Source organism: Lampetra fluviatilis, chromosome 1 (genome assembly GCF_964198595.1).
Source record: "Lampetra fluviatilis chromosome 1, kcLamFluv1.1, whole genome shotgun sequence".
In the NCBI taxonomy this organism is placed as follows: domain Eukaryota; kingdom Metazoa; phylum Chordata; class Hyperoartia; order Petromyzontiformes; family Petromyzontidae; genus Lampetra; species Lampetra fluviatilis.
In genome coordinates, this window is record NC_136275.1 from 40,561,697 (window position 1) to 40,587,710 (window position 26,014).

Here is a 26,014-nt window from a genome sequence, read left to right on the forward strand (position 1 = left end):
TTCTTGTGTGAGATGTAGTTTTGTACGAGCGACGCTTTCCACGCTGAGAGTATGAGTCATTGTTACTCATTGGTTCTTTCGGTAAAGTCACGGAGGTATAATATAAAATACATGAAATCACGACGTTTCGGGCGCAACACAAGCGTCCGTCATCAGGTGGGACAACCGCAGCAAGAAACAATTGCCTATAGCAACCGAAAGAACCAAAGAGTATGGATCCCTGCAGTCACGAAAACTTCAAATCTAGACTGTCATTCTCTTAGGTTTTTCGGTAAAGTCACGTAGGTGGAAATAAATAATGTTTTTTGTGAAAAAATTATAAATCACGACGTTTCGGAGGCAACACAAGTCTCCGTCATCAGGTGGGACCGTCACAGCCAGATTTACTGTGTCAAGTGAGACAAAATTTCAAGAGTCAAGCTCTTAAATACAAGCTAAGGGGGGGGGCTTATCTGAATGTGGTAGCCAGGGAATGGAACGTGGGGGGTGGGCGGGGCTACAAGCGAACAATCGGTGCGCCTCGACCTAAACAGGAGTCGACCTAGGGGAGGCCCAGGACCGGTTCAGATAATCGTCACCGGTGTTGGCCGTGAGCGGGGAATAGGAACTCGGTTCGCCGGATTCATAGCGCAGCGCGCTAACCGCTGCACCACCGCTCCACAACTGCCACGCGCAGTGCTGCTTAAAGCGTGTGGATTCATTTTCGTGTGAAATAAACCTTCCTTATATATAAAAACTATTAAGTTTCAGATAATTAAATGGGGGGAGGGGTCCTAAGACACCTGGACCACCATGTGCAGGGCATGATTCAGCACTGCTCTCCCCTGAGTAGCGTAAACAACAGATAACAGACAATAAACCAACTCTACTTCCACTTGTACAACATAATATGAGCTCATAGCAGTTAAAATATATTGTCTTTCATTGTGGCCTTAGGCAACAGTGGACTTTGTATAGACTGTATTGAAGTGCTGCCTTGCACAGCAACTTAATATACGGACAATCACTGCAACGTTGATGTTACCTTGCAGTTTTTTGACGACTTATTCATGTTATGAAATTATAGAATTTCCATTAAATGTGCTTTAAAAGGTTTTGCGGCATTATTAGGTGTGAGTTTATTACATTTTTGGGCCAATTTTTTTGATTCCCCGTACGAACGCATCTGCAGTTATATCATGGAAGCCAATGGTAAAATAGAGTTCGATTTATGGAATTTTGTATATCGAGGAATGGCCATCGTTTACATTGCTTCGTATGATATCTTGCGATAACAAAAATGTAAATTCTTATCTGCTACACACAGAATGTAAAGGCATATCAAGAAAGCCACATAAAATTGATTCAGCTTTAATCAACTTCAACAAATAAAGGTAAAACATTCCAATTTGTAAACGTGTACAGTATATCCTCAATCTAAAATGTCAAACAAAATCGAGTTGAATCGTGCAGATGCAAGGGACGTCAAAAGTTGTACTGTCTTGAGTTTTTGTCGAGTCTCTGAGAACCTGTGGAAATCTTAGTAAAATCTCAAGTCAAATCTTAGGATTTTATGAAACCAAAAATGCTGACTAACCAACACGTGCCCACGTGTCGTAGCATTCTTTTTTATGGGACTAAGAATTCATTGAGATTATTTAGATTGATTTGCTGCTATAACTGTCCAAATGATAAGCCACTTTGTTGAGCTATCATTTGTGGCCAGGTCGCATCTGAAAAATAATGTAACACCTGAGTGGGCTTTGCCTCATAGGATAGCGATGGTTTAGTGTTGTTCTTGTGTTTGGGTGATGTTTACCTATTTTGCACTTTGCACTACGATTGTGTTCTTTTTTATTGTTTGTCGTTCTAACGTTCTTACCCCCCCCCCTTACTGGACATCTGTAAAAAAAATGTTTTATAGCTCATCGGATTCCTCCTGCAGTCTAAATAAATATTATGATTCTGAAGTGTCCCGTTTTCAATTAGTCAGAATGTTTAGATTTAAAGCTTTCGTGACTGCAGGGATTCATCTTCTTGGTTCTTTCAGTAAAGTCACGTAGAAGGGAAATAATAAAATAATAAAAATAAAACGTAATAAAATAATTATCACGACGTTTCGGCCACAACGCAAGCAGCCGTCCTCAGGTGAAGAACAGGTCTGTCGGGAAGACAGCGTCTGACGCCGTGAGAATTATTTTATTAGTCAGAATGTATTATTTGAACGACTAAGACGATACTTCAATTCCATAGGTTGTTCCCTACTCGACGAAGACTCAAGACTACGACTGCCGCCTTCAGTACCACACTGCAGGCAGCACTGTGAGAGCTGTTGTACATCTGTGCAATACCACCCACAATGATATAATTTACTGCAATCCCCCCCCTCCTTCCCTCGTGAAACCGTGCAATCATTGTGTACATCACCAACCACAGCGGACAGACCGCTGGACGTTGCTTTGGTAGGAGACTCCATGGCGAACAAAAAACACTTCTTTAAAGACGTGTGCTTATCAGTAACATATCCATGAAGTACTGCATCCTATACACACTAAAGTAAATCGAAAACCGATGTGGGTAAAGCGTGAAAACTCTATTTTGATACATCACCATAAAGTGCATTATGCTCTCGAATGTGTATCGACATACAATTGGATGTAAAAAAAGCTTCAAAACATCACTATATGGGGGTGGGAGGTGGGAAACAATTAATAGAAAACTACTTTTAGCATATGTAAAAATTTATATTATATATATTCCTTACACGTGAATATGGGAATTAACTTTTTGCCACCATAAATTTTTACAATGTCAAATACTCGTTTACAATGACAGTATACACGCGACAGCATATTGGCTTTTTCAAGACACCTTTAGGCACTTCGTAGTTTTCATTCACCACATAAACATCTTAACGTGTTTATTTAATAAAATTCAAGTTGATGTATCCCATTATATAAATACTTCACGAATGGAGTTGGAGTAACTAGCATGTCACGCGAACTCCGATCATCCTTGCAGCAGCTTCTGGCTGCTGCCATCGAACAAACAGGGCCACCGCATCGCGCGGCGCTTCCAGGTGCGCTTCTGCGATCGTTCTGGAACGCTCTTCCGTGTCTAGTTTGTTGTCCTTCCCCCGCACCTCGGTTGGCTTCGTACGGTGCGAAAGAAGTTCAACGTACACACACGTATATACACCAGATTACACCTCGCACGGGCATTGTCCCCTTTGGTAGGATCAGACACCGCTCCACGTGGGAATATTGCCGCACGTGAGTTTGGTTCATCCCTTCTCGTTGGGCCGTTGCCTTGCAATGACTGATTGTGGCTTGCGTGCGCACAGACACGCCGAGCCCTTTGCGTTGAGGAACTTGCTGGACGAACGGAGACGCTCATCAACACAAACACGGCAAAAGGCTGCGCCGACTGTGACATTTAGTGACCCGACACGGAGATGCCAGCTTTTCTCAACGGTTTAACCCAACACCATCATCGTGTAACGTGCCACTTGGCGTCCTTAGCTCGCAATACCATTCAGACTGTGAATGCAATAAAACTGTATTTAGTGGTTCTTACTTTGGTAGACAGGCATTACACTTCTTATTTGAAATAAATTATGCTGCTCTACTTTGATTAAGGCTCTCAAACCATACTCATTACCAGCCCTTCGTGCTTTCACCCTTCTCTAGAATATAAACTATAGAAACTATGAACTATAATCATCTACGGCCTTTTGTGCTGTGACCCTTCTTGTTGAGGCATCTGCCTGCAAGAATCAAACCACGTGATTTTGACTCTTTCACAAGTTATTCTACAGCTCCAAAACAGCAGCTGCATTAATTTGTATTTCATCAGGAAGAGCTTTCTTTTCTATGGCTATGTTCCACTTTGGGAGAGAAAAGTTACTGATGTGGAAATGCCTTAATTTTTAACAATAATTATTTTCTAGTTTGTATCACACTGGAAGCCACTTCACGTTATTCCTTGCCAACTCAAATGACCCGCTTTGACAGGACGTGCATTTAGAGCCTCCGATCATAGACGTTGCCAACCATTGTGAATCTCCAATACCTGCCCGGGAGTACAATGACATCGAGTGGATTTCACCGCTCACAACATTGCAACCAGCGTGAGCGTAGCTCCGGCCCCCGTGCTGTTTTAAAACCGCAGCGGTGAAGGGACGATGTCATGGCTCCCGTCCGCTCGTCGCTTACACAAGCTGCTGCTGCTGCTGCTGCAAGGTGTCGGGCGAGCCTGGCGGTTCGGCTGGTGCGGCGGGGATGCTGACCGCGATGGAGGCTCCGTCAACTTGGTGCTGCCACTGCTGCTGCTGCCGGTGCTGCGCGAGTGAGGAGGTGGCGGCGGCGGTGGCGGACGGCTGCATTAGGAGCGTGGCCGCGCTTGCCTGCCGCTCGCCGCTCAAGCGACCCAGGGAGGTGGTCGGCCGCTCGCGGACCGAGGGCCGCGCCGAAACTTGACGACAAAACGACGACAAAACGACAACGACGACGACGCACGGCAAGTGAGAACGCGTTGGGGATGCGCCTCGTGAGAAGTCACCTAACGGTTGGCGTCAGGAAAGAATTGCCACGGCCAATAGGAATGTGGAACCTCCGCTTCATGTGGCTCCATCGCTCGATTGACGCTTTGAATTTTGTGATGCGACGTATTTTTGCACGTCCGTAAAACCGCACCGTTTCATGTCTCGGTAAGAAGCAGTTCGGGGAAAAGCAAGAATCTGTTTATATATTAATTTTTACATTTCGTATTGCCTCTTGTACACAAAGTGCCAAAATATTAAAATACATCATACCACTCGAGATCATAATAGCTTGTGAAAGGTATGACGATCATGTGCGCGAATATTAATTCGTCTGCATAATGTATCCGTCCATCCCTGTACCATCGTTTCAGAATGTACAACAAAAGCAAATGGCTACGGCATTTATTCTAAAACGGTAAATGTCATGGAAGTCTCTTGAGCAGACTCGGGAGGAGGAAAGTCGACTTAGAATAATACAGCAGAGAAAAGCATATTCTTAAGAGGCGAAACATTGATGAAGAAAGATCTGGAGGGACGAATATTGTGAAGAGGGCAAGAGGCAAAACAAATTAAATGCTGCTGGACAACTTGACGGAAAGGGGTCTATGCGGTAGAATGAAGAAGAGCGCTCAATGTCAGACAGGGTGGAGGCAGTGTGAGCCGAAGACCGCCCACTAAGACAACGGCCTAAAGAACACGAAATGTAACGGCCACGCTGCGACGTGTCAACCTGACTCTGGCTGCCCCAGCGTGGTGGGTGTCGTGCGTGCGTCGTGTGCGAGGCACCTGTCCGTGCCCTCGTCGGCAGGCGAGCGCTCTGGGGCCGCGTGGGTACGGCCCGCACTTCCGCTCCGCCGCTGTTCCTCCGCTGTACTGTGCTCCGGCTTCCTCTGTACGCCATCTGAACGCTCGCGTCCTCTTCAATCGGGAGACAAACGGATGGATCGATCGCTCTGTTTTCGCAGGATGCATCGGGCTGCCATGTTTATATTGCGATGGGGGCACTGCACACAAAGCACGCGCTACTCCTGTCGGCGGCGGGAATAATGTGGGCCACAAACTTGCCGAGCGCCAATGCACCATTGATGCTGGTGGGAGGCAGCAGGAGGTCGGGTTGGCAGGCTGATTGATTTTGCAGTTTTTGAGCAAAAGACCCATACAAAACCATTTGCCACCGATGGCTATAGTGATAACCCGATATGCATTTTTTTCTGACATTGTAAATTAATATGTATTGTGCTAAATATAAAATGTATACATGAATGCATGTGTAATAAGCGACTTCCGCGACACGTCGTGTAGAGGGTACTTCTTCCTTACTACTCACACTGGGCACAACACAGGCCAACACTTATTCCTCTCACTCATAGTACAACACTTAGATATTAACGTCTCTACTGGCTACTGGTCCCATCGCCCTCATGCGGCCACGCCGCTGGCTGGCGGCGTGACGATGACGGCGATGGAAACCACGCAGGAGATCTTCCACGTGGCCGGACGACAGAGAGAGATGTCGGCAAGCAGCAATGCAGCCAGGACCCCACACATGAGCCCCGGGTCTGCTCCCTCTTATATCCCCCCAGGCGTGGCTAGGCCCCGCCTCCGGCCACGCCCTCTCGTGGAACCTTTGAGCAGGTTTCCGGAGTACCTCGGCTAGCCCCGCCTGTCACCTTTGCTCAAGATACACCTCCCTCTCTGATTGGTTGGTACTTAACCATGCCCGTACCCGTGATTCCCCTTCCAGGCCAGCAGGTGTCACCCTGTCATTACACATGTAATACATTTGCGGTAGATTTCCATTTTGGACCTGGCACCTGCCATCACCCCCACTTTGCAGCACCGTTAATTTATAATTAACTTAAAATTAATGTCTGCAGTCATGTGAATGGTCAGTAAAGAGTTTTGAAAACCCAAAACTTTCTTGAAAAGAAATGTTGTGACATCAAAACGTTATATAACAATTTTCTAAGAATTATTTGTTAATTTCATGCAGATAAATGAGTTTGTGTAAACAACTTGCATCTGAAAATAATACCAGCACTGTTTGATGCATGTCCGTTCATAAGCTATTTTTCTGTGCACTACATGTTTCGTGTTGGGGTAAATCACACAGGGGGTCAAAGTGTTAATTGTAGTATGGCTAGGCAAATCAAAATACTTTAGTTGGTAGGCAAAGCCTATTCCCGTGGGTCGACATGCGTACTGCCAGAGCACGTGGGCTTACCAGTGGGAAAGTCCTCGGTGGGCTGAGCAGGCTGGAGATCAGGGAGGCGACCGGAAGCCCTTCCCTTGTAAATCTGCCCATTCAAGCCCATGATGTCGACCCCTTCCTGAGAGCCGTAAGTCAGTACGTAGAGAGATTCATGAAGATGACAAAAAAATTAACAAAACGGGACTTCACAAACTTCACGGATGCTTTTGCTATCAAAAACATATCAATTTCTTACATTCTATGTACATTAACCTTGAAGCCTATATTGTTTTGCTTCTTTAAAAATTGTATCGAAGTCACTTGATATCGCACCAGTTAATATCGCGGCCCTCCAAAAAATAAACCTCGAGCGGTTTGGCGTACGTAGCCCACGGAAGTGCCGGCTTGAGCGCGTGCGTGTGTTGGCCCACTGACCTTCGTGTAGGGCTGCTGTTTTTCCACCGACTGGGACAGGTACATCTGGTTGAGGTTCTGAGCTTTGTTGAATCGGCGGGCCGTGTACGTCATCGTGTGGCTGCCCCCGCAAGGTCGCGCTGACGCCCAGTAGGCATACTCGGCGAGCTCCTTCTCACTGGAAAACCAGCGAGCCGCGTGAGGCCGTGGGAGCATGTGCCAGCGCTGTGCGCAAATGGTCTCAGCTTTGTGCTAATAAAAAAAGGGTGTATTTATTTTATTTTGTAGATACAAGTTGAGCTGCTGAAGGGCTTTTTCCCACCGAACCAATTTGCATGTGAAAATAGAACACCAGCTAAATGTGTGTTTGTAGTGCATACATGTGCTTTCCTTTGTATATCTGTAAAGGTGTCACTGATCATGCTGAATTACCAGAATGTCATCTATCCATGCATTTCCACTGTCATTGGTGATATAGTTTTTAATGCAGTAGCTATAAAATGTTGCTAGAATGGTCACAATACGCATGCAAGCCTGTGTAGTCTGGGCTGTAAACATGGCTTCACATCGCCTTGGTTGGCTCCTGTTGTGTGAAAGTTGTTGTGTCCGTGACATGAGGGCTATGCGGTTTGCGATCGTGTTGCAGCTCACCTCTTGGCATTGTGACGGATGTGTCCGACGTCGTAGACCGTGTAAGGCCGGACGGATCGGCTCGGCGGAAACCCTTGCGTAGCTGGTAAGGTGATCATATGCCTAAAGTGGCAGAGCAGGGAGAGTCGGAAACTTAATTTGCAATAGCAGCCTTTGCCATGCTCCTCAACGAGTTAGTGCTACAGTCTATGGAGACACAAAGCATGGCTGGGAATTGCGCATCGCAGACAATACATCTGAACAGGTGACAGGTCAGTACCGGCATTGAGCATCTGTGGTCAATTGTGTCCAACATTGATTTTCCACAACGGAACATCAGCCCCGTGCTTAGCGCTGTCACATTCAATCTCGACACGCGGCGACTCTCAAGTGGTTTCCATGATGCGCTGCTGCCTCTGAGATGGAATAACATTTAGACCTCTCAACGATTTTGCCCCGGCCTTCTGCGACGTTATGCTATCCAGCAATGTACACCGATTAAGCGGTGACCGCTGAGGGTTGAAAATTAACGTGGCAGCAGCCTTCCGATGGGTTTTTGAGTTGTACCGCCACGTCGTTTGGCATGACGTCGAGGGTGAATGTGAGCTACTTCAGCCGGTTCCTGAAGAATCTCACGGCACACGAAGCAAAACATTGGAAGACTTATGGTGGTACAACGTGAAAAACAAAGCGCTACCCAGCACATCCAACAAAAAAAACCTATGCTGCAAAAGGCAAAAATAAAAAAGTAAACAGACCGCTAAACAATTATACACAATTTACCAGTTAATATAAAAAATATTTGAAGACAATAAAATGTAAGGCCAAGTTATGTTCAATGCTACAATGTATTGCATATCTACAATATTAAATCGCTTGGTGGTTTTATTGTTACACATTTTTTTTTACTCCTGGCTAAAAATATATTTGCATTACAACTCCTCAACGCTCTCTGCTGGCAGAACATTGCAACTCCTGTCATTGGCCGCCTTCTCATGACTCGAAACTTTATTTTTCACCCCCAAGACTAATTCATGACGGCAGTTAAAAATGTACAATTAGTGTCTTAATTAACCCTGATTGTATTACGTACGGTCCTGGCATCAAATCCACTGGCCGGTCACAGGAGAGACAGTTGAACCTTGCCACCAGCTGCCTGAAAGAAATTGAATGTCAACGTCAGTTTTTGGCTCGGTTAGTGTATTGCAGCAGCCTAACAATAACAATTGTACACCTACAATTGTCAATCCCCCTGGATAAGGCCCCCCCCCCCCAATGCCTGTGAAGACCGTGAGGATTACATGAGCATAGCCTGCCACCATGCTGGGTTGGTGAAGGTGGGGGGCATAGCAGGGGAATCATAGAAGTACAGTACAGCGTTTGTTTTTGCTCCACTGTCCTCTACTGCCAATCATGAAGCCTCGCAAAGCCTCTGACAGCGCCTGGGTGTGCACGGTGCTCAACCATCCCAGCGCTGTGCAGGATCAAAGCCTGCTTAGCTTTAAAGAAGCGATGAGGTCAGGCACGTTGTGTGTGGTTTACGTTCATAGGCAAACATCAAATGCATTTAGCAACATACAACATCCATAAAACGGAAAATGCATTTTGCTGCACCCACTTACAAAGACAGTATTTAATAAATCATAATTTACTTTCCAGGCTAGGCCTCATAATTATCTGATTAATCTGTCTAGAGGAACCCTCAACCAAAGACAAACTAATGAATTGTCACGTGGTGTACAAGCAATGAATGCACCGATTAATATTGTTTTAATATTGTATCAGCTCACGGGTGAGTTGAAGTACAATTCTCGCAACCAAATTTAGCACTCAGATACGCAAAGTTTCAATTGGAACCACGTCACACATTACATCAGGAACAAGATCCAGAAAGAGTCAAACTTAACATAACCAATATAAAATATATCCCAAGCCTCTCATTCTCATGCCAATAAAATATGTACCAACAATAACAACCCATCGTGACTGTTGCCGTGAAGAACCGCCGGTGACTTTGATCACGCGCGTTCGGGGGCATGCACCAGCCTGGATGCGACTATCGACCCTGCCGCTTCCTGGTGGCGGCTCTCGGTGCCCATTACTTGCGGAAGGCAGCGGCATCATCAGCCTCGATCCTGGGCCCTTCCTGGAGGTGCTTCTTGAAGGCCCTCCAGCGGTCCTCCAGCTGCTTCTTGAGCGGATCCAGATCCATCCGGTCCAGCTGCTCACACACAGCCACACAACACACACAACCACACACAATACAACACACACAGTCACACAATACAACACACACAGCCACACACACACAGTCACACAATACACACACACAGCCACACAACACAAACACAGACACACAACACACACACAGCCACACAGCCACACAACACACAGACACACAACACACACAACACACACACACACAGCCACAACACACACAGCCACACACACACAGACACACACAACACACACACAAAGCCACACAACACACACAGCCACACACACACAGACACACAACACACACAACACACACACAGCCACACACACAACACACAGGTGCTCGATCAATCCTGCTTACACCTACGGCGTACGGTACAAGCATTCAGCAGCATCTCTTTCTGCTCCATTTATCAAATTTTTTTATGAAAGGCATGAAATATGCATCAAGTCACGTGTGCGTAGCTCCATTTATTTTCTATTTATGGTTGGAACGCATGAGGCAAACTAATTAGACAAGGAAGAAGACATTGTATGTTTGTATATATTGTTAATTTGATAATCATAGACAGTGCAATACTCTTTGCAGACACTTAACACGTTCAGTATAGAATGCAAGAGAGAAGTCTTGAATAGAGCTCACAATGTGTGAATATTGCTCACTCGTGATAACCAAGGCTTTAAGAGTCGCGTGCTTATAAATGAAACAGTACTTACAAATGGGATGGACAGTGCAGATGGCACAGTACACAGGAGAAAAACGAACACAGAGAGCAGAGTCAAGACGGACAAGCCACGTGGGACGGAACAGACAAGACAACACGGACGTGAACGAGGAGCCTGAGGAACGATGGCTCTTCACTGCATCATGAACGGGTGTTGACGAACCATTGCATGGCTTGCTGAATGCTGCTCACTGTCGGATGCATACGCAACCCGATCTGGCCAATGTTCGCCACGTATCCCCCTCACGCCTGCCTCTTTTCGCAGTCTGCGTTAATGCTGTTCGCGTGCTAGTCACCCTGCCGTGATTATTCATGGGCCTGTCGTATGGAAGCGTTAATTTGCTTCTCGAACGATCGGCCTTCCCACTACACTGCCGTACAAACTCACGCTGCGGTGACTTTGTACAATATCTATTCTCTTTGAACCCGCATCGCTTCAAAGACATTCAAACTAAACTGAAGGTCGTAGATTGTCTTTAGCATCGTCAATTTGTACGTGTGATTGATGTGAACCGATTTGAGCCACAATAGGTATTTGCCGACGCGTTTAAAATCGGTGTGACCTCCAAACTTCGACTGCGACTTTGGTTGCTGTCAGCGCGTCAAATAGTTGGCAAAAAAAGAAATAATCATTACTGAATTGAATAAAAACAGACGGTCAGCCTTTCAGCAACATGCCCCCATAGTCACCACTGGCCCTCGTCTAAAACGTTGCCTTCACACTCTCTGGTTCTTTCAGTAAAGTCACGTAGGTATAAAATAAAATAAATCACGACGTTTCGGGGGCAACACACTGCCTCAGCAGCAGACCATGCTTTCCCACCTGATGACGGAGGCTTGTGTTGCGCCCGAAAAGTCGTGATTTATTTTATTTTATACCTACGTGACTTTACCGAAAGAACCAAATAGTATGGATTCCTGCAGTCACGAAAGCTTCAAATCAAGGTTGCCTTCACACTTTAGCTTTGCTCTTCTAGAGTACGTAACGCCGGTATCGCAACAACCATCAAACAGGCGCTCGCGCGCTGCTAGGGGACACAACGTTCGTGTTGCGTATGCCATGGGCAACAGTGCACAGTGGTTCATTACACAACGAACAATGTTGAGGTTAGATCTGGTAACCATAAACATTGGGCGTGGTGCGCTTCTCTTGATATCGCTACCCTCTGCCCACGTTCCGCCCACCGAGCGGCGCGACGGTGCCCCAGGCCTTCGCTTCCCCACCTTGGAGTCCATCTCCTGCGTGAGGCGCTCCAGCGTCTTCACCCAGTCGTGCTCGTGCAGCGCCAGCTTGCTCAGCAGCTCCTGCACCATGGCGTCCAGCCGCTCGGCCGTCTCGTCGAACTGCGCGCGGCTCACCTTCCCGTCCAGCACCAGCTTGTCCGCTTTCTACGCTCGAACGGAGGAGAGCCAAGAGTTAAACGCCATTCGCTGCGGTGTGGTCGCGATCGTAGTCGTCCGCCCGCTGCAGATCCATCGCTCGCTTGGGATGAGGCACCGCAAGATCCAACCGTGTCCGGCCAGTGCTCGCCGAGCTGCGTTGGCTTCCGGTTGCCGAACGAACGCGTTGTTAGAAGTTCGCACTCATGACACAACAAGTGCTTGCCAAAAATGAACGACGCTACCTTGCTGATCTCGTCAAGGAGCAAAAACCATCACGCGAACTGTGGTCATTCTCGCAGCAGCAGCGGCGTTTTGATTACCATCGCACAGAGACGGTCACCGCATCGCGCGCCGCTTTAAAGATGCGCTTCTGCAGCTGTCTGAAACGCTCTTCCTTCTGATATTAGGATGCCACTGGAGCTATGCACTTTTAAATCTACGTACAGTGTGAAAGAAGTTCAACATACATACTTGGGATTAAGTAATCACAACATATTCATGTTTAGAAGCTGAACAGAGAGGCTCAATGTATCTGCATTTTGTGTTCCTGTAGAGCAGCATGACATTTTTTCAAGACTCTTTGTTGAAATTCAAACGCGCGTCAGTATCGTTCTATAGTATGGATGTGAATTGAGTAGCAAATACATTATAATACAGGGCAACACAACTTCAAATAGTTACCACATCAATTTCCATTTCCACTCGCTGTTTATCTGCCTTCTTCTCTTCCAGCTGTTCCACAAGCTCAAACAATCTCTGGGAAAAAAAGACAGTCAACAACGACATATTGTAACGTTCCGATTCAGTATTTATAAATCACGATAACATAAAGAAACACGGAAGCCCTTCAGGCACAACATTAATTACAAATGGAAAGTGCAACGAAGTAAATAATGCTTGAACAAAAATATACATCTTTAGCGAGATGCTGGACTTTCAATTCAGAAGTCACTTGATCGTTCGCACGGTGTAACAGTTGAACACATGGTGCAAGTGTCTTCCTTTCCCCTGCCTCTGTCCACCCATCATGAGCAGACCCCCAGTTAGTCAATCTGCAGGTGGCGTGTGAACGGAGGTTACAGTGTGGGGCCACCTGGAGCTCGCTCTCGTGAAAGCCCTGCCTCAGCAGTGGCACGAGCAATCAATGATGAGCAGGGGCTGCACTTCTAAGGCCTTTCATCTCCAGCACAGTCAATTTAAAACCTGGCTCTCCAAGCTCAGAGCTTGCAACGATTACGCTTGTCTCACCACGGCACCCATGGGCCTCTGTGCGCGTGGCGGGCATCTGTGGGACTAGAGCGTGGGGCCACTCACATTGACGTGCCGCTGTTTTTGGGCCTTGTCTTCCTCCAGTAGGGCCGTGGTGCTGTCGAGCCGCTTGCAGTCGGCCTGCAGCTGCCGTAAGGCCGCCTGCAGCAGTCGAAGGGCCTCTGCGTCCTGCCAATGCACGATCATCCCCGTACGCACACAAAAGGCACAGGGACGAAGGTCCCCCGTATAGCCTTAACAGACTGTTGGGGCAGGTGCTGTTAGGGAGCACTTACGAAGGCCGGCACGGTACACGAGTGGGTGGGTGGCCAGCACCACGCCCGACCGCCTTTGTCTCCCTAGTAGTGATGTTTACACATCGCACCAGGTACTCATTTGAGGCTGAGTCGATCTAAGGGAGGTCCAGGACCGGTTCAGATAATCGTCACTGGTGTCGGTAGCCATGGGCGGGAATCGAACTCGGGTCGCCGGGTTCGTAGCACACTGGCTAACCACTACACACACTACTGCTCTCCACTACCAATGCACAATCATTCCCGTATGCACACACACACACATTGACTTCACTATAACCAGGTGCTCTTTGTATAGGTATCTGGTGTTGTATGCAATGTATAGCTATCTGGTCTGCACTGAGTTTTCTGTTTCAAGTTACATTTCAACATTTAAAATAAGGAGATGAAGCTGAAAATAGGCATTGGAATCTCGTTCAAGAGATGAGTGAATTTAGATTCTATCGAAATATTTCAGTTCCTGGATGAGAACAATTATCGCAATTGACTACATCATGAGATGCCTGCCATCGGAATGAACAGTGCACTGGAAGTGATAGGCAACATAAACAACACGATCTGTTTGAAACCACAGAAAGCTGAATGAAGAAAAGGAGAGCTATACAGCGGGATAAGAAAATGACAGACGCGAGCTAAATACATAAAACCCTGTAAATAATTGAAGAGATTGAGAATCCGATTCGGGGAGTACAACATGAACACGATTGACAAACATCGTGACAACGGCAGCAACAGAGAAACGGTAAAATGGGTGCTGCTGATGCTGCTGCTTTCGAAAATGCTCGTTCTTAAATATCAAGACAGAACCATCGTGTATTAAAGGGACAGATCTCCATGGCAAACAATTCACATATTCCAGGATAAACGAATAATTTACGCAGGTAGAAGAAATAACCACGGTCCTGTGCTGCCGCGCTCACTCACGAAACTATCACGTGGCTCCAAACGTGGACATGTCATTTATACATACTTGCCATACGCTATAATAAAACAATGTGCTCATTACACACTATTTGAATGTATGCACATTAAACACTAGTTATGTAAATGACGCACATTTACTTGACAATAATGATACTGTGGTGATAGGCTTTTACCCTTTCAACTGGTACAAAAACTGACACCTTTATACAAGGCATCATGTTTGCAATAATCACAACACAAGCAGTCAAAATGCAAACTGCTTGTGTTGTGAACTGTGCGCATTTTGGCGTCATCTGGTCGAACACCATATGAGACCAGGCTCTAAAGAAAGCTGTCTCTGGTGTGGACCAATCAGTTTCAAAGACAATGCATAAATTATCAGAGTATTGTTTTTTGTTTGCATTTGACTGCAAGTATTGTGGTTAATGTAAGCATGATTCCTTGCAAAAGGTGTCAGTTTTGTTGCCAGAAAAAATGGGAAAAACCATATTAGTTTAGAAACAACTCTGATAATGATAATGATATGCACTGTCCTTGAAGTTGATTGGTCCACACCCAAGACAGTGGGTTCAGGGAGATAATCAGCCAAACAAAGGCTTTCCGAACAGACAATCACAGCGCTGTGATACAATGTACAAGACTGGATCATTGACATGCTGTGCCAGTAAAAACAAGTATTGTTCAGATTTTGTCTTCAATGCAGTCATTATACTCCATACATCTGTGTGGGGGAGCACTGCTTTGATTTTAATTCCAGACAGATATCTTTCACGCGGCTAATACAGTCACCCGCTTGCATCATCCCACGTGTTTTAGAGAAGCAAGTTATATTTATGTTGAACATGTATCCCATGGTATAACGCATCTCACTAGAATACAGGTCCTCGGAAGGTGACAGTTAAAGATGAGAGTTAAATGATTGTTGAAAGCAATGACTCTGCCTTCTATGCACACATTTAATGCAGTATACCTTGTCCTTTGACAGTTGAATATATAATCGATTAATAATCGTTATACACGGCAGCATTTATGTAAACAGCGTAACAAGAACATTGTGGATGATAGTAACGGTGGTATGTATTACCTTTGCCTTTTCTCCGTTCAGTTTGCCGAGGTCCTCTGCCAGAGCCTTCAGCTGCTGCAGGAGGTTGTCTGGGATGTTTTTTGAAGCTGCACAAGGATATTACAAGCCAGGCGGTATCACACAGCAGTTTTGACCATTACATTTGTGGATATGCCAGTTGTGGGGCCTGGTCAATTGTTCCGTTTTTACACGCTTTATTTAACTCACTCTGTTGTTGTATCCTCAAATCTTGTAACTCAATTTTAACCCACTTCCCAATGTGCTATCGACTGCAAACTTGGTATACGTATGTGATACTGATGACAATATTATATTATATCGTTAAAAATAAAATACAAATATTTTTAAACGATCTTTTTTATATGTTATGTTTCGGCTTGGGTCTAATTGTCCACGCTCAACTCACGTTGGCTGTAAATCACCACGGCCCCTGACGTTATGGCAAGCTTCGGGGCCACTTCCTGGAGTCATGGAGTTCTGCCATTACTCGTACGGTACATTTAATTAAAGCGTGTTTAAAAAAAAGTATTTTTAAATATTACTTATTATTTTGTTAACCTAACATCAAACTGAGAGGTGAGGGAAACTGCAAAAATATATTTTAAAAATGAGAATACAGTGGAAATCCTCTTAGTCTGCCCTGATGTGAGAAGCCGCTCGTGGCTGATCCTATTATGCCCACTTACCTGGGCAACTTACCCATTTAACAATTGCAAATGAGCAGATACACGTGGATAACGGATTAATGTAATACCGCTTCTGCGTCACTCCCCTTCTCCGCATAAAGGCTCAGGCAATAGGAAGATTCGTTGCACATAATAATTTAGTATTTTTGAGAACGATTTAGCAGGCTTCTGCGTAGATGCAATCAACAGAAGTTGAATTGTGTCAATGTGTTACGGTATATATTATCCTAGCATGTTTGTTTGCATGTTTTACCACAACTATGTGTGGTTAATGCAGACTTGATGTCTTGCAAAAAGTATCTATGTGGTGTTTGATCATCTTAACACCTGCTTTATTTCCAGAGAGGGTAAAAACCTATGCTTATTTTTCATCATTTTTGGATACTGACAAAAAGTTTGCATCGATATGCTTTGCAGTATTTTCAGTAAATAAATACTTTTTTCGCAATACAAAAAAACGTCATGCTCTCGCCATCAAATACGAGAACGTCAGAAATCGAAATGGTTTTCGGCACCGACATCTCATTGAAGCCAGACCATTACCTGCTGCCAACGGGCAGCGCTTAAAACGGATCTGCAAAAAAAACGTGGGAGATGCGGATATCGAAGTGCAAAGTGGAAAATCAAAGACTCGTGTGTGCGAATGCATCTACGAGCTCCAGACCATCGACCATGTAACTTCGCACTGCCCCAAATTCAAACGACTCGCAGAGCCACTGAATTACTCAAATCACTTACAATTGCATCTCTAATAATCCCTCTTCAAAGTCCACGTGAAATTAAGATTACCGAGGTCTTCCAATTGCCGCTTTAATGCCTCCATCTCACTCTTGTTGGGGACTGATTGCAAATCGGCCTCCAGTGCCTCCACGCGGATCTCCAGAGCCCCGTGGAGCCTGGGAAGCTGCCCAATCACCCTGAGAGCCTGCGCCGCCTCTTTGTGCTGCGCTTGAATCTCAGTGGCATGCGCCTGCAGGGGTTCATTAAATCAGCAGAGGCACAGACACGCTCACAAGTCTTGACGGCATCTCTCCAGCCACGCGCAAAGGGGGAATCATCAAAGCTGTGCAAATATAACGTGACTAGCCATGCATTTTACGCGAATTGTTTTTTTATGATTGTCGTGGCCTTGATTATAATGCAATATTCATCATCATCATCATCCACTGCTGGATGAAGGCCTCTCCAAGCTGCTATCATCAGAGCAATGTAATGGGTGCAAACATTCACTCGACATTTTGAAGATCATTGGTATTTATAAATATAAACTGGGCATTGATTATAAGAATAGGTTTTCCCCTTTCTAGCTATAAAACAGGTGTTAAGATGTTAAAACACCAACCAAACCTTTTGCAAGGAATCATGTCTGCATTAACCACAAATACTTGTGGTGAAAATACAAACAAAAAAACATGCTCGGACAGTATATGCATTGTATTTTAAACTGATTGCTCCACACTAGAGACAGATTTCAATGATAGCGCATTGTCTTTGTGCTGTTCGCCTTTTGGCGTCCTCTGGTCTAACACCGTTTGAGACGAGGCTCTCAAGAAAACTGTCTCTGGTGTGGACTAATCAGTTTCAAAGACAATGCATATACTGTCAGAGCATGTTTTTTATTTGTATTTTCACCACAAGTACCAGTAGATGTGGTTAATGCAGACACGATTCCTTGCAAAAGGTTTGTTTGGTGTTTTAACATCTTAACACGTTTCATTGCCAGAAAGGGGAAAACCTATTCTTATATTTTGATACTGGCATAGGAGGTCCCATAATGCAGGCATTGATTACTTGAAAATGCTGATAACACACATAACACGCTGTATTTGCATTGCTTTTATTTGCCCTTAATTTAGATGGGCATTCAATACAACGTGTCACTATGATATTATATTTTGTAATAACGGACAGATGTTGTACGATTGTTTTTTATATTACCTTAGATGGTGCACATTTACCACTAGTTGCTGGTGATTACTCTGGGAGTGTTTCGATGTCTAGACAGAACATCAATGAGACGATGCCCACACAGCAATATGGTGGAGGTGACATTGTAAAGTTGTGTCATTTACCAAATAAGGTTGTATAATAATAAAGTAGCAGTACATGATCATTATTTTGCTCATATCTGACATAGTGAAGTTGTACAAATGACTAATTTCATTGTATAAGTTCTACGTAATTAAGCTGTTGTATATGCCGTTTGTTTATGTTCATTTATCCTGAACACAACTATCCAGTCATCATGCATTAACCCCCCACCCTGGCCCTCGCACCTGATTGGATCACAAGCGACGACATCACATCTGTCCCTCTATTTGAGAACGAAAGAGGAGGATTTCTCCACAAATCTGGCCGTCGCCTGAGGATGCTAGTTGTAATTACTGGCGAAACCTCATACTCGAATTGTAAATGTTTGTGGGTTTACTCTCCAACACACCAGTGTGCTGTACTAGTAACGAATTTGCATGTTGTGTACGTGACAAACCTTACTAATTGGCTATGTCGGGTGATGTCGGGTTGAATGACACATTAATATTTACGCAATCTAACCCAATACACCTATACTATGGATAGCTGTGGATGATCACAGCTGATGATGATTAATTAAATTGTATAACAATTAAGCACCTTTTTTACACGTAATAATTTACATCGCGTTATTTATTACAAAACAAAGTATCTGTTGGTTTGAATATCATCATTATTATCAATACCTGCCGTGTCTTTGATTTCTGTTGCAGAATTACACTCACCTCCTGTAACGTGCCACCCTTTGGGATCAAGGTCTCCTGGAGGAATTTGTACGTGATACAATTCCTGAACTCCTCTGGGCTTGGCAGAAGGCCAAGTTTGTTTTGTTGCTCTCTCTACGGGCAGACAAACAGACGCGTGACAATGTAGCCTCAAACTCGGATTTCAACAAAGAAGGCAGTCTATGTTGCCCATGTGAGCGTGCTTAAAAAAGTAGAAACGTCATTTTACCACCGGCCATTTTTCAAAAACGAGCACGCTATAATTGTACAAATCAGTGTTTGTGGAAAACTGTTTAAATTGTACAGTATTATTATTATATATGGTTATGTGCAATGAATTTCGAATGGCAATGTGATTTTTAATTTACACAAAAATGAGCATGCCATAAAACTATATCTTTATCGTAGTACCTTCTAAGATGACACATATTTTATACACAGTAATAAAAGGTTTTTAAAAGGCAGCTATGAACAGTTTATGATGTGAATAACGTTGCTATTATATACATGTGAATATTCAATGTGACATTTATTACAAGTATATATTCGATTCCTAAAATCAATTACCAAATTTCTATCCAGCTCATCAATCCTCGTCTTGTAAGCCTCCACAGCAACCATCCGCTCCTTTAATTCGTTTGCATTTATCTGTGGAAATACGCACAGCGTTTGTAAGATACACACAGTGCAGTGGTTGGGGAGGATTTTGTAGGTGTTTGCATTAGAGTCTTTTTTTGTTAAACATATACGTAACGTACTATAACGTGTGGCCTGAGCACATGTGATGTGGACAGCTTGATGAATAGTCATTCATAATGTTCTCTGCAGGAGGGAGTCTAGTGAACTGTGAAACGGAGTTGGGCAAGCCACCCTGCCAACCCCGTGACTAAAACATTCGTTGCTAACCAAGCAAGGCTTGTGGCATAGCAATTGTCAGAAGCCAGGCAAACATTGTGCTGGACATTTTTTTTATACACCGTTTATCGGCAGCAACGGGAGGGTTATGAACTTCTGCACCAACACTGTGTCAACATGCTGGCCCAACAGTGCCATCGAGTAAAGATAGGGCAGTGCTGAGTAAGTGGTAATCGTACCATATTATTAGGCTTTCATTAAAATGCTCAAAGTGTGACGTAATAGTACCTGCTTTAATCAGGGGTGAGGCACAAACAAAGTGGAATGTAACGCCATATCACATTACAACACGTGACAAGGCAAGAACCATGAACGCCTATACCCTCTGTGTGGATTAGAGCATTATGGTAAGATATTGTTCATAAGAGGTTTTTTGGGTTAAATCGCGTAAATATGCGTCGTTAAACCCGCCACCACCCGACACAGCCAACTAGTAATGTTTGTCACGTAAACAGAACGTGCCAATTCGTCACTAGTACAGCAACACCGGTGTGTTGCAGAGCAAATCCACAACATTTACAATCTGAGTACGACGTTTCACCAGTAATTACAACTCGCTTCATCAGGCGACAGCCAGATTTGTGGAGAAATTCTCCTGTTTTGTTCTTAAATTGAGGAATACATGTGATGTCACTTGTGAGCTCCTGGGGTGCAAATGCCAGGGGGGGGGGGGGTGGTTAATGAATGCATATAAATGACGATGGGTAAGATATCGGTTCGAGATGAAAGAGGGATCCCGATACGTTTCCATTCATTGGCTACCACAGCCTGATAAGCTCCCCCCCTCTCCACCTCCCTTCAACTTGCTTATAAGGGATTACATCTTGAATCATTGCTTCACTTGATGCAGCTAATTCGGCTGTGACGGTCCCACCTGATGACGGAGATTTGTGTTGCCTCCGAAACGTCGTGAATTTTATTTTTGTTTTGTTTTATTTTACTTTCATTAATTTTAATGTTTTTACCTACGTGACTTTACCGAAAAAACCTGAGAATATGGATCATGTTCTCTTTGTTTTCAGGTCGTTTGTTGGAAGGTTCACATCCTTACAAATAACGGTTTCACGTAAATATTTATCAACAATTTCCAAACAAACGCACGAATCCATACAATTGTTGAGTGATAACATCCGAATAGTTAGGCCTATATTCAAGGATGGCATACGTATTACATTGAATCAACAACCGATATATGTTAAACTGCGATGAAGTATTGATCAGTATTAAGGGCCCTACTGGAGTACCCTATTACCATGACATTACTTACTGATTCTTGCTGATCGCGCAGGTTTCGGATGTTCTCCAACATAACTTCTTTGGCTGACTTGAGGCTGTTGATGTCATCCAGCAGCTCTTGCAAGAGGGACATCGCCTGTGACGAGAAACGGAACAATCGAAGCAATCTGGTGTCGTTTCGTGCTTTTTCGGGTGGCATTGATGCTGTGATCATAGATCTGTGTTCACGTGAGTTTTCATTTCACAATAAAGTAATGCAAACATGTTTACAGCAACAAAATATAGCAAAAAAAGTGAATATTTATATAGTACATTGTTTCGTGTAACCATGGAATTCAAATTAATACATTTTAATTGGGTCATATTCTTTCAGGTTTCAATTCCTTTAAATAATAACGATTATAAAGTGTAATACGGCACTTCATCGGTTTGCGGTATTTTAAATTGTCTACCTTGAAAAAAAGTCAACAATGACAAACAAAGCGATGGTTTGAATAGGCCGGGTCTCCTAGGGTTGAGTCACGAGTACAGTAGTGTATAGTGTAGTGCAATTGTTGTTGCCTGGTTGCACAAACACGCGTGACATTTTGTTCATATAACTTTATGTTGTATAGACTCAGCATGCACATCAAACGAGTCGGGTCAGACTTCATTTGCAGCTTATCATATCTACATAGAGTATTTATTTTGGCATGTCTTATTTGGCAGTTTTGTGTTGGGCACACATTGTGTTTGCAGGCAAAAAAACGTCCAAGTTTTTATTTCACAATGATCTACAAAGTCACTGTTATTGACAGATAATTATTAAAAGTTTTAAACATTTGAAACTTTATGAAATACTGTCGCGTGGATAAATTACATTGATGTCCCTGCTGGTGACGCGCTTAAAGTAACACATTTCTAAGCTCAACTGTTGCTCACTAATGCAATTTCATGACCGTGTTTCCACATCAAAAGCTGTTTACAAAACAAGGCTGGACAGGTTAAGTTGAACCATTAACGCATCACAAAGCAGGGCCGCAAGTTCTGACTTGTAAGTCCGCGAGCAAATATTTCTGACAAGAAAAGTACCCAAAGGACAAAGACAAATAAATGAGACTGCTCACGAATTTGAACGTGAAGTCGCACATGACAATCCATTTGTAGATTCACCACGAGGGTAAACCAAACACAAAAAGCAGTTGGGAAGAAATTAGTTTTTAAACATCTACAGTGAAAACTCGTTTCTTCAGAACTGATTTTTCCATTTAGTTTGCTATCCTTCCCCTGCACCTCCGATAAGCGCGGTTGGTTACGTACGGTGCGAAAGAAGTTCAACATGCATGAGATGCGTAATGGGGAGGATTGACAGAGAAAACAGCATTTTAAATGAAAGCCTCTACACGTCTCCCAACCAGTCTCACTCCACTTATTAACTAGTTTAGCCCTCTCCTGATGCGCTTTGTCCAACAAAGCGTCCAGTGACAAGCACCGTCGAGGTCACTAACTTCTCGTGCGTCATTTAGAATCAGTGGGGTGGTCTCCAGCACGGTTGGCTACGTACACTGCGAACATACACACATATATAGATCGCACTGTAGAAAACGTACATACACTATTTTTATATATATATTAAAAAAAATATTCACTTTGATTAAAATACACTTTCAGGATCAATTATTTTCACATTGAAATAACACTAGCCCTCAATTGTGCTGTGACAGGCACCCTTTATACATCGGGTGGCACGTGAACCCCGTGACCCCCTTGTGAATGACAAGCTCTTTAGCGTGAAGAGTACACTCCTGGTGAAGTACGCAGAGGACTACATTCTATGGCTCTTACCAAGAATTGTTTATGGTTCCAATCATTGACCAACAGCAGCTGAATAAAAGCATCTTACTGCTGTCAATCATACAAAAATATATAGGTAAGAATAATTATTCTGTTACCTACTGGCAGTATAAGCCAGAAACACACACATTTTAAAGTTGTTTGTTGAATCACAGTCGTTATCACCAAACAACAAGTGACACATTTAATTATTTTGTTAGTTTAACAATACTGATTTGGGGATACAGTAAGGGAAGTGGTTCGTGGTAGCTACAAAGCAGTTACTTTAGTATCAATACATATACAATGAGTGGTAGGATTTACATTTGTCATGGTGACCATACCTGGTGCCGTGTCTCAGGCAGCTACAGCCGGTCCACAACCACCCCCAACTCAATTGCATCAATGAAGCTCAGCACTGCGACTAATGTGGTGGCATTCTCTTTCCCTGGAAAAGATCTTAGCCCTTGGATAACAACTTTACCACTGATATTCAATCCAGGTTGCTTTGATTTCAGCCACCTCTCAATCTGAATTCTCTGGACCGATTCAATCTTGGAATTACCAAAGGTCCCAGCCACCGTAGAACCATATCATCAATTGCCTTATATCTAATATTAGCAGTGGTTTAAAATTACAAGAAAAAGTAGACAGGCGAATGCTTTACTTAGGTCCTCTCTGATATCAAGTAACTGGTGCCACTTGCGGCTGTCGATTTCTCTCCACACCTTTAGGTTAGCGCCTGCATGGACAACATCTTAACCCTATTCCAGCTCGGCCACTTATTGGCAGACTATTAGAGATCTGGTCTTGCCTTAATGTGTAGCGACAGTAATCCAGTTGAACCTGAATGGGTCAAAGGAGATGCTGTAATTTAAAACTGTCTCAGCAGCTGAACCGGATTGATGTTACGGGCAGGGCTGTGACTGGTAGCTGTATACAATACAACTTTAATCTCTAAAGCATATGGTCACATTTCAAGTTAGGAGACATTCACCAGAAGACGTCGGTCATCAAACTATGTCTCCTCACATTGGAGCATTAAAGCAGATTGTCTTCTTTATTGAATTATAATTCCATAACGAACGAGAAGAAGCTATCAGCATCATCCAAAAAGCCGACTGAACTGGGTTTCACATAACGTTACTGTGCCCAGAGTTGATTATAGTCCAACCCAATAAACAACACAAATGTAAGAATAGATTTTACCCTTTCTGGCAATAAAGCAGGTGTCAAGATGTCATACACCAAATAGAAACATTTTGCAAGGAATCATCTTGTTCGACACGACCAGTGTTAAAAGACAAATAGTCATCAACGTCCCACGGCGAGACCCAGCACACCTGGACAGGTTGGTCATCAAGGTAAGGACAAGGATTTGCAGTGGCACATGCCTCATCATCTCAAAGCACCTTGCATATCACATCTCGTCTCCACCAACCCTGCCTAAGGCAGTCTCGCCAACGGGAGAGGCGGGGCAAGGCATCTGCAGCACTGGCTGTGATGGTGTACATCTTGCCCAACACGAGTGGTGTCATTACACTACCCAACTACAGCAAGGTCCAGCACATCACCCTCCATCAGTTCGGCCCCACGCAGGGATCCCATACCCTGTCAGCCCTCGCGTTCAGAAGCGCACGGCACGTGGAGCGAAACATCGGACACCGTGCCCGCGAAGTACAACACTGCAGTGACAACACGAAAACGCACCGGGGCTCTAACACAGCAGCACAATCTCTGCAACCTGCACGGTCAGAATTCACCTCTCACCTTGCTCACAGCCGTCTCGTTCGCCTCCAGACGCTTGTTGATCTGCAGCAGCTGCCACATGTCCCTCACGGGCCCTGGACGCCCGCCTCCACCGCCAATGCCACCAATGCCACCACTGCCAATGCCACCACCATCTCCTCCTCGCTTGGACCCATCCAGCAGCTCGGGGAGGTCAGGCAGCGCGTCCAACACGCCGAGTCGCCTCTCCAGCCCGTGGACTCTCTCCTCCAGCCCTCCGGGGCTCTTGTCCGCCGTGGGCGGCCTGCTGAGATGTGCAGGGAGTGGACTCGGTCCTGCGGGGTTCCCCTCCCGCTGCTGCTGCTGCGTTGGGCCGCCCACCACCCGCACCTCCTGCAGCTGCAGCTGGGCCAGCAGGGCCCGCAGCAGGCGGTGGAGGGCAGTGAAGTCGACGCATCCCGCCTGGGGGGAGCCCACAGCCAGATCGGCGAGCTCAGCCAGGCTCACAGTGGAAGCCATGGGTCCCAGCTGCCTGTCCTCTGGCTGTCGAGCTGTCTGTCCTGTCTGTGTCAGTCTGTGAGTCTGGCTTTCTTCAGTCAGAGAGTCGCTCTGTCAGCCGATCTCGCACTCTCTCTCTCTCTTTAATGAATCACTGCCTTGCTCAACTCAATTAGTCAGTCCCTTTGGTCGGGCACTTAAAACGCCAACGGAGCGGCGGCCAATTGCTTGAGTAGTTCGCTATTGTCTAGGCGGTGGAGAGAGGATGAGGCGAGAGAGGAGGAGGAGAGAGAGGCGAGAGGATGAGGAGAGAGAGGCGAGAGAGACGAGTGGAGAGAGAGGCGAGAGAATGAGAGGAGAGTGGAGCCGGCGGCGGCTGCTGCTGCGGCTGCTCCAGACGGAGCCTCCATGGCCCGGGACGCGCTTCCTCCGTCGCTTAGCAACGGCCGTCTCACTCCCTCCCTCACCACGTCGCGCTCCGCCGAGTCGGGGGGGGGGGTGAAAGTAGTGCCGCGCATTTGCATCGGATTTTATTTTTACTCAGCTTGATGATTTGTGCGCATTATATATATCTCATGTAAATGTTGGACGTTTATTAAGTGCTCGTTGCGTTGTTGTTGGTGTCGTTCATCTAGTCGAGGTTGGGTTTGACGGGTGCTTCTGTATTATTACGCCGCAGTGGAACGTGTTGGGAAGCGCATTTCTCAGCAGTGCCCAGTTTGACGCGGATT

At 45.0% G+C, this 26,014-nt stretch overlaps 1 protein-coding gene across 1 annotated transcript; it reads right to left on the reverse strand.

The window, feature by feature from the left end:
* Window positions 1-1,408: 1,408 nt before the first annotated feature.
* On the reverse strand, window positions 1,409-25,740 carry C1H16orf96 (chromosome 1 C16orf96 homolog). The gene is made up of 16 exons (XM_078862868.1): window positions 24,828-25,740; window positions 21,277-21,381; window positions 19,662-19,742; window positions 19,095-19,208; window positions 17,128-17,308; window positions 15,653-15,738; window positions 13,397-13,519; window positions 12,764-12,838; window positions 11,924-12,088; window positions 9,860-9,978; window positions 8,851-8,913; window positions 7,779-7,880; window positions 7,149-7,305; window positions 6,747-6,852; window positions 5,309-5,440; window positions 1,409-4,452 (listed from the first exon to the last, which is right to left on the reverse strand). Exons 1-16 carry the CDS (start codon window positions 25,302-25,304, stop codon window positions 4,190-4,192), a joined length of 2,349 nt encoding a protein of 782 aa, XP_078718994.1. The 5' UTR covers window positions 25,305-25,740; the 3' UTR covers window positions 1,409-4,189.
* Window positions 25,741-26,014: the final 274 nt, after the last annotated feature.

Excerpts from the sequence above, each read along its gene's own strand:
- C1H16orf96 (XM_078862868.1), bottom strand. The coding sequence starts at position 25,304 with ATGGCTTCCACTGTGAGCCTGGCTGAGCTCGCCGATCTGGCTGTGGGC. Across the intron at positions 19,743-21,276 it reads TGCGCGATCAGCAAGAATCA|ATAAATGCAAACGAATTAAA; the intron begins GTAAGTAATGTC and ends GTATTTCCACAG. Across the intron at positions 5,441-6,746 it reads CACCGAGGACTTTCCCACTG|AGGACGCGAGCGTTCAGATG; the intron begins GTAAGCCCACGT and ends TCCCGATTGAAG.